The sequence below is a fragment of the Apium graveolens genome, chromosome 5 (genome assembly GCF_009905375.1).
Source record: "Apium graveolens cultivar Ventura chromosome 5, ASM990537v1, whole genome shotgun sequence".
NCBI lineage: Eukaryota > Viridiplantae > Streptophyta > Magnoliopsida > Apiales > Apiaceae > Apium > Apium graveolens.
The window spans coordinates 310,731,633-310,743,696 of record NC_133651.1 but is presented as its reverse complement, the minus strand read 5'-3'; the positions used below and the strand labels follow the sequence as shown (position 1 = coordinate 310,743,696).

At 33.4% G+C, this 12,064-nt stretch overlaps 1 protein-coding gene across 2 annotated transcripts in view; it reads left to right on the top strand.

The window, feature by feature from the left end:
* LOC141659400 (callose synthase 3) overlaps window positions 1-12,064 on the top strand; it is a 104,999-nt gene that overhangs the window by 77,879 nt on the left and 15,056 nt on the right. The window contains exons 1-19 of one of the 2 annotated variants that reach the window (XM_074466254.1): window positions 1,145-1,520; window positions 1,628-1,655; window positions 1,902-2,112; window positions 3,019-3,119; window positions 3,542-3,666; window positions 3,796-3,889; window positions 4,029-4,139; window positions 4,236-4,352; window positions 4,489-4,581; window positions 5,699-5,790; window positions 6,577-6,703; window positions 6,795-6,932; window positions 7,025-7,101; window positions 7,184-7,277; window positions 8,043-8,165; window positions 8,261-8,378; window positions 10,635-10,969; window positions 11,100-11,152; window positions 11,255-11,315. In XM_074466254.1, the coding sequence (XP_074322355.1) occupies window positions 1,926-2,112; window positions 3,019-3,119; window positions 3,542-3,666; window positions 3,796-3,889; window positions 4,029-4,139; window positions 4,236-4,352; window positions 4,489-4,581; window positions 5,699-5,790; window positions 6,577-6,703; window positions 6,795-6,932; window positions 7,025-7,101; window positions 7,184-7,277; window positions 8,043-8,165; window positions 8,261-8,378; window positions 10,635-10,969; window positions 11,100-11,152; window positions 11,255-11,315 (2,046 nt within the window). In that variant the 5' untranslated portion in view covers window positions 1,145-1,520; window positions 1,628-1,655; window positions 1,902-1,925. Of the gene's footprint in view, window positions 1-1,144; window positions 1,521-1,627; window positions 1,656-1,901; window positions 2,113-3,018; window positions 3,120-3,541; window positions 3,667-3,795; window positions 3,890-4,028; window positions 4,140-4,235; window positions 4,353-4,488; window positions 4,582-5,698; window positions 5,791-6,576; window positions 6,704-6,794; window positions 6,933-7,024; window positions 7,102-7,183; window positions 7,278-8,042; window positions 8,166-8,260; window positions 8,379-10,634; window positions 10,970-11,099; window positions 11,153-11,254; window positions 11,316-12,064 lie in introns of those variants that run through there. The other variant, XM_074466253.1, reaches the window with a different exon arrangement.

The window sequence follows — 12,064 nt, the reverse complement described above, 5'->3', positions numbered from 1 at the left end:
ATCTAAATTTCATGTTTTATATTAAAATTTTGAAATATTCTATCAATTGAATTGAAATAGTCTATTTAAAATTTAGAATTTTGCAATAAAATTCGCTTTATTCTGTGATATTTACGCAGAGTTCACGTATTAAATTTTGCCTTATTTGTAGGATTATTTATTTGTAGGATTATTTAGAAGTCTGTAGCAAAATTGTACATGCAAAATATCATATTTATATATTATATTTTGAAAATATTGTTAAATATATATGTAACGATGTAAAAAAATATGTATATAGATTAGATTTTGAGAGTTTATTTAAAATTTAGGATTATAGCTTTACGTAATGTTAAAATGGTTTTAAATTTTATTTTAAAAATCAGTGTGAGCTATCTGATATTTTAAAAGAAAAACTTAGAAAAAGATTTTCGTGACTTTATTTATCTACGTATTAGCCAAAAAAAAACCTTTAGGTGGGACCGACGGAGTGGGATGCAATAAAATCCTCGGGTCACGTGCAATAAGGTAAAATGACATAATTGCCACCAGCATTTAATGGAAACAATACAAATCAAACACAGCATTAATAACATCTTACAAGGGTACTTTTGGCAATGACTAGAATATCCTATGACTACTTTTTTTCTCTTTTTAGGTTCCGGATCTAAACGAACCGACTTTCTCACATTTGAATTATCCTCCCAATTTACCATTCCACAGTTATCAACTACTCCCTCCATCCCGCTCATTTTTTTACGTGTTAAAAAGAATTTTTGGAACTTATTTTAAAATGTATATAAAATATAATTTTATAATTTTAAAAAAATATATTTTTGAATATAAATTCAAACTTTCAATTCTTATTTAAAATCATAAAATCATAAAATCATAAAAAATATAATATGCAACTATATTTTATAAAATATGTGCATGTTTTTGGAATGTAAAAAATTGAGGGAGCCGTAACTAAAATTGTAACTAAAATTATGCTTAAGGTTTGACTAAAATTGTAATTTCACCAAACAAAAACCTGAATATACAAAAAATTAAATCACCGAATAATATAGTGGCATAACAGTAATTAAAGCAAAACATAAGCCTTAAACTAGACATGATCTCTTTCTCACAAGTACAATCTCCCATGTTTCCATTTTGTTTTTGCTTGCTTGCCCCTTTGCTTTGGTGCTAAGTGTTAGCTTTAAGTTGCAGCAAAACACACACAACACACACACAAACACAATCTCTCTCCCATCTCTCTCTCTCTCTCTCTCTCTCTCTCTCTCTCTCTCTCTCTCTCTCTCTCGCTCTCTCTCTCTCTCTCTCTCTCTCTCTCTCTCTCCCTCTCTCCCTCCCTCCCTCCCTCTCTCCCTCCCTCCCTCTCTCCCTCTCCCTCTCTCTCTCCCAACTCTCTCTCTCTCTCCGAACTCTCTCTCTCTCTCTCTCCCCCTCTCTCTCTCCCCCTCTCCCTCTCTCTCCCAGGGTTTATTAGTTATCTATTTACACTGAATCCAGAAGCATAAAGCTTCTTTGCACATGAGGTAACATTTTTATTAATGTATCTACATATTTTTGTATCTGTATGTGTTTATGCACACACAAATTAACATTTAGTTGAGCTGATAATGCTATATTATGTTCTCTGCAGGTTGATGTTAGATTTTGAAGCTTAGTTGGTATGCCTTCTTCACTTCACTAGTTCATTTCTTATGTGTATCAGTGTGTGTATTTTCTATATTTGTGATCGATGTACTAACCAATTAGTAGTAGTGATGATGCTCCAATGCAATACTAATGTATGAGTTGTTTAGGGATTTTTTTCTATGTGTAGAGTTATTATATATGCTTATCTTATGTGTTTGTGTATTGAGTTTTTGTCGTAGTTATGAGGGATTGACAATGTGTTGATGAATGTTGAGTAGGGTTTTATTTGAGTTGGTTGGAAAATGGCAAATAGAGGGGGTGGTTCTGATCAGCAGCCTCCGAGGAGGCTTATGCGCACCCAAACAGCCGGGAATTTGGGGGAATCTATATTTGACAGTGAGGTCGTGCCTTCGTCTTTGGTTGAAATTGCTCCAATTCTTCGTGTGGCCAATGAAGTTGAACCAAGCAATCCCAGAGTTGCTTATCTTTGTAAGATTCGCTGTCTCTGTTTTTTCCTTTGCTTGTAGATTATTTGTGGTATTTATATTGTGCTTCTATCATAGTGTCATGTCTGCCTTATCATAAACGCTCTCCTAAAATTTGTGTGGTGATTTTATATGATTTCTAGAGTTCAAATGTGCATCACTGGGTTCCCTTCTAGATAGGAATGCTTAAATTTCAATAAGATGTGCTATCATCCCCTCAATAACAAATTATGTTTGAATTTATGCTGTGAGAAAAGTTAAATACCTCTGTATCGAGAGCTGTATTTTTTTTGTAGGCTGGACGTCATAGATGAGATATTGAGTTTTAGTGCTGAAATTAGGTTGTCAATTTCCTGTGTGTTCTGATAGGCCAGTCCTCACAAATCGAACAGGGAAAATTATGTAGATGCAAAAAGAGAAACTATGTTTGCTAACAAATATGAAAATGCACAAGGATAGACAATAAAGGTAGGTGTGGAGTAATATTCAGTTTAGGCTTCTAGATGGATGCTAATGAAGGAAGTTATATTGCACAAGATAGAGTAAATTACAGCATAGGGTTTTACTTGAGTTAAACAGTGGTAAGTAAAGATGCCTATCTGAGTATACTAATGTTGAGTCCAAATTATAGTAGTTGGTGTTATTGACAAACAACAACTTATGACTTATATCTGACTTCAAAAAAAAAAATTAGAATAGAAGGAGGTACTTGTTTTGAGTTTTTAATCTGACTTGACAAAAACTACTCTAGTTTTTTTGAACTAATTTTGACATGTTCCTTTTGTTCGGTGGAAACCAACATTTTTACCTGTTCAACTCAAAATTTTAGTCCACTATTGTGAAATTCTCAAGTCAATTATCTGTATTTATGGTCTGCTGGATTCCATTAACCAAAATATTCGGAGTGCAGGTCGATTTTATGCTTTTGAAAAAGCTCATAGGTTGGACCCCACCTCTAGTGGACGTGGTGTGCGCCAATTTAAAACTGCTCTTCTTCAACGTCTCGAAAGGGTAACTTATGCAACTTTGTTTTTCTTTAAAGATTTATTTTGATGTTTACATTTAGTTTCTATTGTGATATGGAACCTCTACTTTCAGGGGGATTCCTCCTACACTACATTTGTTAAAAATGATCCCAAATCTGCCACAATTTAGTTTATTGATAATACGGTATCGTTAGTTATTGCATTTTGTAGGTGAAGAATTCTGAAGATCATAGTGCTTACTAAATAAATTTGTGTTTCATCTATGTAAGCAATGCATCCAATTATGGATAAACAGCATCGTTAGCTGTTGCTTCAGAGCTATGTATATATGAATATTAAAATTTGAAGTTGAGGGGCTATTCAATAGTTAACTTGGTCTGTCTGCGATATTTTGATCTTTATTTTCATAGCCTCGCATTTAATAGGCTATAACTATAACTTATTCAGGAGAACGATCCTACATTGATGGGGAGAGTAAAAAAAAGTGATGCACGTGAAATGCAGAGCTTTTATCAACATTATTACAAAAAATATATCCAGGCCTTGCAAAATGCTGCTGATAAAGCCGACAGGTAAATTAATTACTGCATCCATGATATGCTGCCAAGACAATCTTCATTAGTCATTTAATCGTGATATTAATTCTCATTGTTCTCAATTTGATAATTTATGCATGACATACATAATTTTTGAATGTGCAGGGCACAACTTACAAAAGCGTATCAGACTGCTAATGTTCTCTTTGAGGTTTTAAAAGCTGTTAACCAGACACAATCTGTCGAAGTTGATCGTGAGGTTACGATTTATAAATTATTTTTTCTTACATTTGTGTAATATGCTGTACTTTTTAGTGTATATATAGTTTCATCATGAGTGCTGTTAAAATTTTGTTTGGTATTGTTCTCTTAATCATTCAGTTGAGAAAAAATTACAGATTCTGGAGGCTCATGATAAAGTAGCAGAGAAGACAGAGATTTATGTTCCTTACAATGTTCTTCCTCTTGATCCTGACAGTGCAAATCAGGCAATTATGAAATATCCAGAGGTATGTTTTAAGTTTTGGCGTGTTGGCACTCTGTTGTAGTGTTTTATTCCCATGGGGTTATCCTCTAAGTTGTTACTTCTGCTTGTCCGTTAACAGATCCAAGCTGCTGTTTATGCTCTTCGTAATACCAGGGGTCTTCCATGGCCGAGGGATTACAAGAAGAAAAAAGATGAAGATATTCTTGATTGGCTTCAAGCGATGTTTGGATTTCAGGTGGGTGTATATTTCAGTCATTTTGTTCCTATTTATTGCATATTGTTCCTTGTACTATGATAAGTGGAAAGGGTTTGGGATTTTATTTGAATAGCTTTTTTTAGCATTATGACTTGACTCATAAGTAAATTTGCAGAAAGACAGCATTGCAAATCAGCGGGAGCACCTTATCTTATTGCTTGCAAATGTTCACATCCGACAATTTCCAAAACCTGATCAACAACCTAAGGTTTGTCTTCATTTTAACTCTGTTCAGTAACTCCACAGTTAATTGCATTGACTTGGCAAGTAATGAACAACCTGAGTTTTGTCTTATTGAACTCTGGCGACCAGCTCCGGAGTTCGTTGTATTGATTTCGCAAGTTCACAACACCTCTAGCTATCATGCTCTCTACAGCCTGAGTGGCAAGATGTAGTCCCTTTATTCCGAGTTGGAAATTACCTTATTTTTATGTCATTAGTTTGCAGCAGTTTTCTTTTAGGCATAGAGCTTGTAAACCGCATGCAACTTAAAGTACAATTTCTAGACTCAACTTTTTTCCGGGAACCCTAAATATCTTTTGTTTTTCGATAGCAAAATCCGTCTCTCTTCGTCCTAGTGTTTAACCTTCAAAAGCCTTTTATGTTCGTAGTTAGTGTACTATGATGCTGCTTCAGTTTGTGTTCGATTATAATCTAGCATCTCATATTGTTTAATCATTCATGATCATCAGTTCAGAAGATATGATTATGTTAGGCAGTTGTTTAAAACAATTTTAACATATTATCACGAAAGCCCAGAACTCCTTGCATCCCAATTTGGACAACCTATATCTCGCATTTAATTTTTCAAAAGAGATGTTCTCTTTCTACCTTTGGTTCTATGTATGCAACTTTCTCCCTTTTTATAATTTCAATTTGCTTGGATATTGACCAGCTTATATTGATTTAATGTTGGTGGAAAAAGCTGCAATCTGGAGTACTTTATGAAGGGTGCATTTTTTGTGAAAAATTGAATATAATTTTTAGTCTTGTATGTAACTGTTGTTGAGTATGTACAAATTCCTTATGGTGTAACATAAAATGCTACCTATGTTTTTGAATTATAAATCAATATTGAATTTTGAGGAATCATTAAATGCATAGTTAGGTTTAAAAAATTATATATCATTTGAAAAGATTTCCAAAGGATACTTTGTTTCAAACATAAATGGATATCTTGTCATGATCACTTGAAAAAGGTTCAATTGGTCCATATTTAAAGGTCAAATAATACTCAAGTTTGTTGGAATTTGCGTCAACTGTTTTTTTATATACGCCGATGTTATTCTTTTCATTTGTTACAATATTTTGTGCTTTCTGCTTAGTTGGATGAACGTGCAATAAATGAAGTGATGAAGAAGCTGTTCAAGAATTATAAAAAATGGTGCAAGTATCTGGATCGTAAGAGCAGTCTATGGTGAGAACTTTTTGTATTTGTATTTGTTTTTTTATTAATTATAGAAGGATAGGAAAGTTATTAAGGACCTTGCCATCAGAGGCTTGGTGTAAGATTTTAAATTTCGGTAGTTCGGGAAAATTAAGACTTAAAGTGATACCACAATATGATTATTACCAATGTGATATTATGCACTTTTACTGTTCGATATATTTGGACCTAATAGAGGGAATGCACACTTAAATAACTATTGTTGGCATGAGGCATCATTGCATTAATGCCTCAGGAGGGTGCATATCTTGGGGTCCTCTAAACAAACACCAAAATGGATTTGGGGAAGAGTTTATATTTGAATAAAAGCAAAGTTATCATGAACTCTATAGCATTATAAAATTGTAGAATGTTCGATGATAATAGTGATAACTATCCCTGGTAGGCCCACTTGAATCCTGCCAGTGCCAGGTCCTTTACCACTTCGATTAAATTGGACATTTAGCACCTTACCCCAGAATTTCATCACATTACTAGACTTGAAATATCTAAAATGTCTATTGTAATTTTTGGTTCCATTATGTATTTTTAATTCATGATGATTGTGATCATATCTCCTACATGTAGCATTATTATTCAATATATATAATTTGAAAAGAAAAAGACTACTTTGATGTGCTATGTACCTACCTCTCCCTCGTGGATCCTGCATGATAATTCCAAACATTTGATAAGATCATCCACTTCAGCATTCATAGTATCAAGTGCGATTTCTGTAGCACTGAATTTGGCTTACTTAATATCTACCATTTGTAGGTTACCAACAATACAACAAGAAGTCCAACAGAGGAAATTATTGTACATGGGTTTATATCTTCTTATATGGGGGGAAGCTGCCAACTTAAGATTTATGCCAGAGTGCCTTTGCTATATTTATCACCATGTATGTCCTTAATTGCTTATATAATTTTTAATGATAATAGATATCTGATTTCTTGTGGCACCATATTGCCTATGTGTCATCTTCTTTTTAGATGGCGTTCGAGCTCTACGGCATGCTAGCTGGCAATGTTAGTCCTATGACCGGAGAAAATGTGAAGCCAGCTTACGGAGGAGAAGAAGAAGCGTTCTTAAGAAAAGTTGTTACTCCAATTTATGAAGTGATTGTGAAGGTATTGCTTGTTTTCTATTCACGATATTTCTATTTTAGTAACCTCTTCAACTCTTCATTATCAAATTTCAATAAATGATGGCTGCTGTACAGGAAGCTGCAAGAAGCAATAGAGGAAAATCCAAGCATTCACAGTGGAGGAACTATGATGATTTAAATGAATACTTTTGGTACACATAATTTCTTATATGATCTAAATATATTGTTCTATTAAATTTTGTTCAATTGGTAATGGCCACTTGTTCATGCTAGGTCTGTTGACTGCTTCCGTTTAGGCTGGCCAATGCGTGCTGATGCTGATTTTTTTTGTTTGCCCATTGAACAACTGCAGCACGACAAAAGTTTGGTAAGCTTTTGTGTTCTTCTGTATGTAGTGCTCCTTTTTCATCTATATGAACAGTTTTCTAGAAATACATTATCCTTCATACTACATGGATAGTACATCACATTTAATGCCTGAAGATGAGGCTTGTTCAGAGTTCACACTGACTAATGCTTCCAAGTACTTTTTATAGTTTGGAGGTTTGGGGCCTGTACTGAGTAGTGTGGTTCGGCTAGTATAGTAAATTTATTAATGGCAGGCTGGGTCACAGATTCACAGTCAAGTTCAAGTTTTTCTATGAATGCATGTTGTGAATATATTAAATATTTATCTATAAGCATTAGAGAGACATATGTTGGTTTTCGTTTTGCCTGCAAACTACTTAACACACATAAGGATAGACATCCTTATTATTACAATAAACTTTAACTTCCTGTTTCTCTCTTTCTTTTTATCTAAATAACTCTATGAATACTGTTCAAGAAAAAAAATTCATATGAACTTTATATTATGATAGTATTAAGTTTTGAGCAATTGCAAAAAAAAATTATGTAATTTTTCACCTATATTTAATTAAAATCTGCAAATTACATTTTGCCTTCCTGAGTTGTGTTGTCATCTTAAATTGGTTGGTGTTGGATGTTAAAATTGTCGCTGTCTTGTGATCTTTTCAAACTATCTGCAATTGTATGGCAATGTTTTTTCCTGTTTATGTGCTAAATGTTAATGTTATTTGAAGGAAGTTGCCTTCTAAAGTACCAAATTAATCATGACCATTTTGCCTTTCAGGATACCAAGCCGGCTACAGGAGATAGATGGGTGGGAAAAGTTAATTTTGTTGAAATAAGGTCATATTGGCATGTTTTTAGAAGTTTCGATAGAATGTGGGGTTTCTTTATATTATGCTTACAGGTATAGTTTCGATAGATGGGTCAATTATTATTCATTACACCGAACTTATTATTTCGTATGATGTATCTATGAACGTATCACCATATTTTTTGAAGGCTATGATAATTGTTGCTTGGAATGGTTCTGGTGCGCCAAGCTCTATCTTCGAGGCTGATGTTTTCAAGAAAGTACTGAGTGTATTTATAACTGCCGCAATACTGAAGCTGGGGCAAGGTAGCTTGATTTTTTCTTACCCCCTAATAATCTCTCTTTTACCAGATTAAGAGAGGTGTTTCAGAAGTTTCTGCATGATTATTAATCTTCCCATATGACTCTTCTTATGAAATCAGTTTAGTGCAATGTTTGTGTGGTCTAGGTTGCTTCTTCTGGTTATCATAGTAAATGTATACTTGTCATAAAAGAAAGATAGATTTGAGCGACGTCACGAGATCGAAAACAGCTTAGGTTTTTTTAAATCTTTACATTTTTAATGAAAGTATTAGGTATGTGCCGTAGTGCGGTTTTGACCGAAAACCGCACCATAACCATAGAAAAAAGGCCCCAAATGTCACTATTTTGGGGGAGAATGACCCTCAATGTCACTTTAGGAAAAGTTGGCCCCCAATGTCACTCCAAAACGGAGTATCGGGTTCGGTTATCTACTTTAACTAAAAACGCTAATGCGTCTTACGTTTTTCTTTTTCTTTTTATTTTTAAACATTCAAAATGCAGCTTGAGAAAGTGTTTTTGGGGTTCAAACCGAGGTCTGTAGTTCCATGTTTGTCTTTTTTGATTAAAACGAAAGTTAAGATTGAGTTTTCACTTTCACTGGTACCTTGCCTTTTTTTAATTTATTTTTATAAACTTTTTACCCAAAATGCTAGATAATGTTGTGTTTTGAAGATTAAAACCCAACTTTAAGGGGTATTTTGTTCGTATTTTATTTATATATATAAATATCTCAATATTTTTAAATCTTAAATTGAGAATTAGTGAACCCAAAAATATAAAATAGTGAGCCCTAATTTAACAATTTTTAACATTTTAGGTTCACCAATCCCCTTTTGGGTTTTAGAAATATTAAAAAATAAATTAATAAAACGTACACCGATTTAGGGTTTAGGATTTAGGGGCTCTAAACCCTAATTTAATCTAGGGTTTAGGGGCCTAAACCCCTGGACTGTAATTATTAACTGTTTTTAATATTTTAGGTTCACCAATTCTCAATTTGGGTTTTGAAAAATATTAAAATATTTATAAATATGAATAAAATACGAATAAAACATCCCTTAGAATAATGTGTTAAGCTCATAAACATAACATTATCTAGTATTTTTGGTTAATAAAATAAAAAGAAATGCAAAACGGAACTACAATTTGGGTTTTTCTACAAAAACCAAACATCAGCCTCCGTTTTAGCATAAAAAAACAAAAAAAAATTGAAAAACGCAGCACGCATATGCGTTTTGCATTTTGAAATAAAAAAAAGAAAAACGAAACGTGGAATTGTGTTTTGGATTATAGAAAAAATGGACCCCGAGACCCCGTTTTGAATGTTAGAATAATATAAGATCCTGAAAAGGGTCATTCTCTAACACCTTGTGGTTTTAGAGTAACGGGTTCCTTGACATTCCTTGACATTGAAGTGACATTTGGGGCCATATTTTCCCAAAGTGACATTGAGAGCCATTCTAAAAATTAGAAACCAAAATCGAACCAAATTCTGTTGATGCTTTCCGTTTTATAAACCATGGTTCAGTTTTGGTTTTAAAGCCAATAATTATCAATATTTTTGATAATTTCAATTAGAATTCAAAAGACATTATAAAAAAAATTAGAAGTTCTGACAAAATTCTGCATATGATAATTGACAATACCTGCTAAGACAACCTGCAGACACTATTTTGACATGACTTTGGAAATACCTCTTTATATCACATTTAGAGAACATAAGTTTTTAAGTTTTGTGTTTGCTCATTTAAGCTTCTTGCTAGGTTAAAAAGAGCATTGGGGTGGAATTCTGTTAGAAACAGCCTAGGTTAGATCTGAACAAGGATTTAGTTCTTACTAGCTCACATCATGAATAAAATTTAAGCTAATAAAACAAGTTCCAATACTATGTTAAGGATTCGACCGATAAAAATAATAATCATGTCTATTATATAACTTTTTTTGCTGATTAAAGTAATATTGCAAATACGTTATATTTTGAATTGGCGTTGTTTCGCTTTTGGTCGGTTCGGTTTTTAGAGAAACCAAAACCAAACCAAATCAGTGCGGTTTTAAAATTAAAATTGTAACCAAACCATTAACCGATGGTGCGGTTTTAATTGGTGTGTTTTTCGGTTCGGTTTTGCTCATTCCCTAGGAAATAGTATAAGCTTGTGCCACATGAATTGTTGAATTAAAAAGAAAAAATAGCTGATCTAGGATGTAAGACATTTGTTTGTGCAATCTGAATATTTGATACTGGTTGTTTTGTGCTTACAGCGCTTCTTGATGTGGCCTTTAATTGGAAAGCAAGGCAAAGCATGCCGTTGTATGTTAAGCTTAGATTTGTATTAAAGGTTGTGTCGGCTGCTGCTTGGGTGATAATTCTACCTGTTACATATGCTTATACATGGGAAAATCCTCCTGGACTAGCTCAAACCATAAAAAGTTGGCTTGGGAATAGCTCAAACTCTCCTACATTGTTCATTTTGGCAGTTGTAGTCTACTTGTCACCAAATATGCTTGCTGGGATACTCTTTCTATTTCCCATATTTCGCCGCTTCCTGGAAAGGTCGAACTACAGAATTGTGATGCTCATGATGTGGTGGTCACAGGTGTATAAACCTTTTTATTTATGTATATTTACTCTTTTGTTGTGCCAATTTTAGCCTTAATGTTAACTGTCTGCCGTAGAGGTAAGTATTTGCAAGTACTTACTTTTATGTGTGTGTGATGTGTTCGCAGCCTCGACTATATGTTGGCAGGGGAATGCACGAGAGCACATTTTCTCTTTTTAAGTAAAGCTCGATTTGTAAAATTGTTTTCAAATAGCAAATGTTGGCGACAACATTCACACTGGTTCTTTTGTTTACTCTTGAGTCTTGACTCGTATATTGAAGGTACACGGTGTTTTGGGTGCTCCTCATAGTGACAAAGTTGGCATTCAGTTATTACTTGGAGGTACTTCTCTTCTCTTCATCCAAAACAGTCTTAATTTGTTGCTAATTTAAACTTATAAATTCTTCTACTACCTTATTCCACCTAAAAAATATGTTGCATCGTAATTTCCTAGTCTATGTTTTTGCTTTTGTCTCTACGACATTCAAAAGAGGGCCACATATCTATATAAGTCAATACTAATACTATTAGATCCGAACAAAAGATTTTTTGGTCGTCGGTTAGTTGGTCCTACAGGCAGAGATAAAATATACTCCCTCCGTCCCTTCCAATTGTTATCGTTTCTGAGAGAGTGTCCGACACGCATTTTAAGATGAAGAGAATGTACAATTCTTTAACTTTTTTTTAAAAAAAATTATTTTTCTGAATAAAAGTTTAAATATTCTATTTTTATTCAGAAAAAGAATTTTTTAAAAAAAAGTTATAGAACTATACTTTTTATTCATCTTAAAATGCGTGCCGGACACTCTTCCAGAAACGATAACAATTGGGAGGGACGGAGGGAGTATAAAATTGTAGCAGTTGGTTGTTTTGGGCTGGGTTAGAATAATATAACATATGAACTATTATAAATATGACTTACATCGCACATATAGTTGAGAATAAAAGCTAAAAGTGACCCTTTAAATATGTAGTTATTAATGGAAAAGACGATTTCTAAAACAAGATGTACTACGTAACAATAATGATTGATTATGGGAAGTTTTTTATTTTGTGATCTACTTGTTTTAATTTTTTCAAAGTCTTAATGT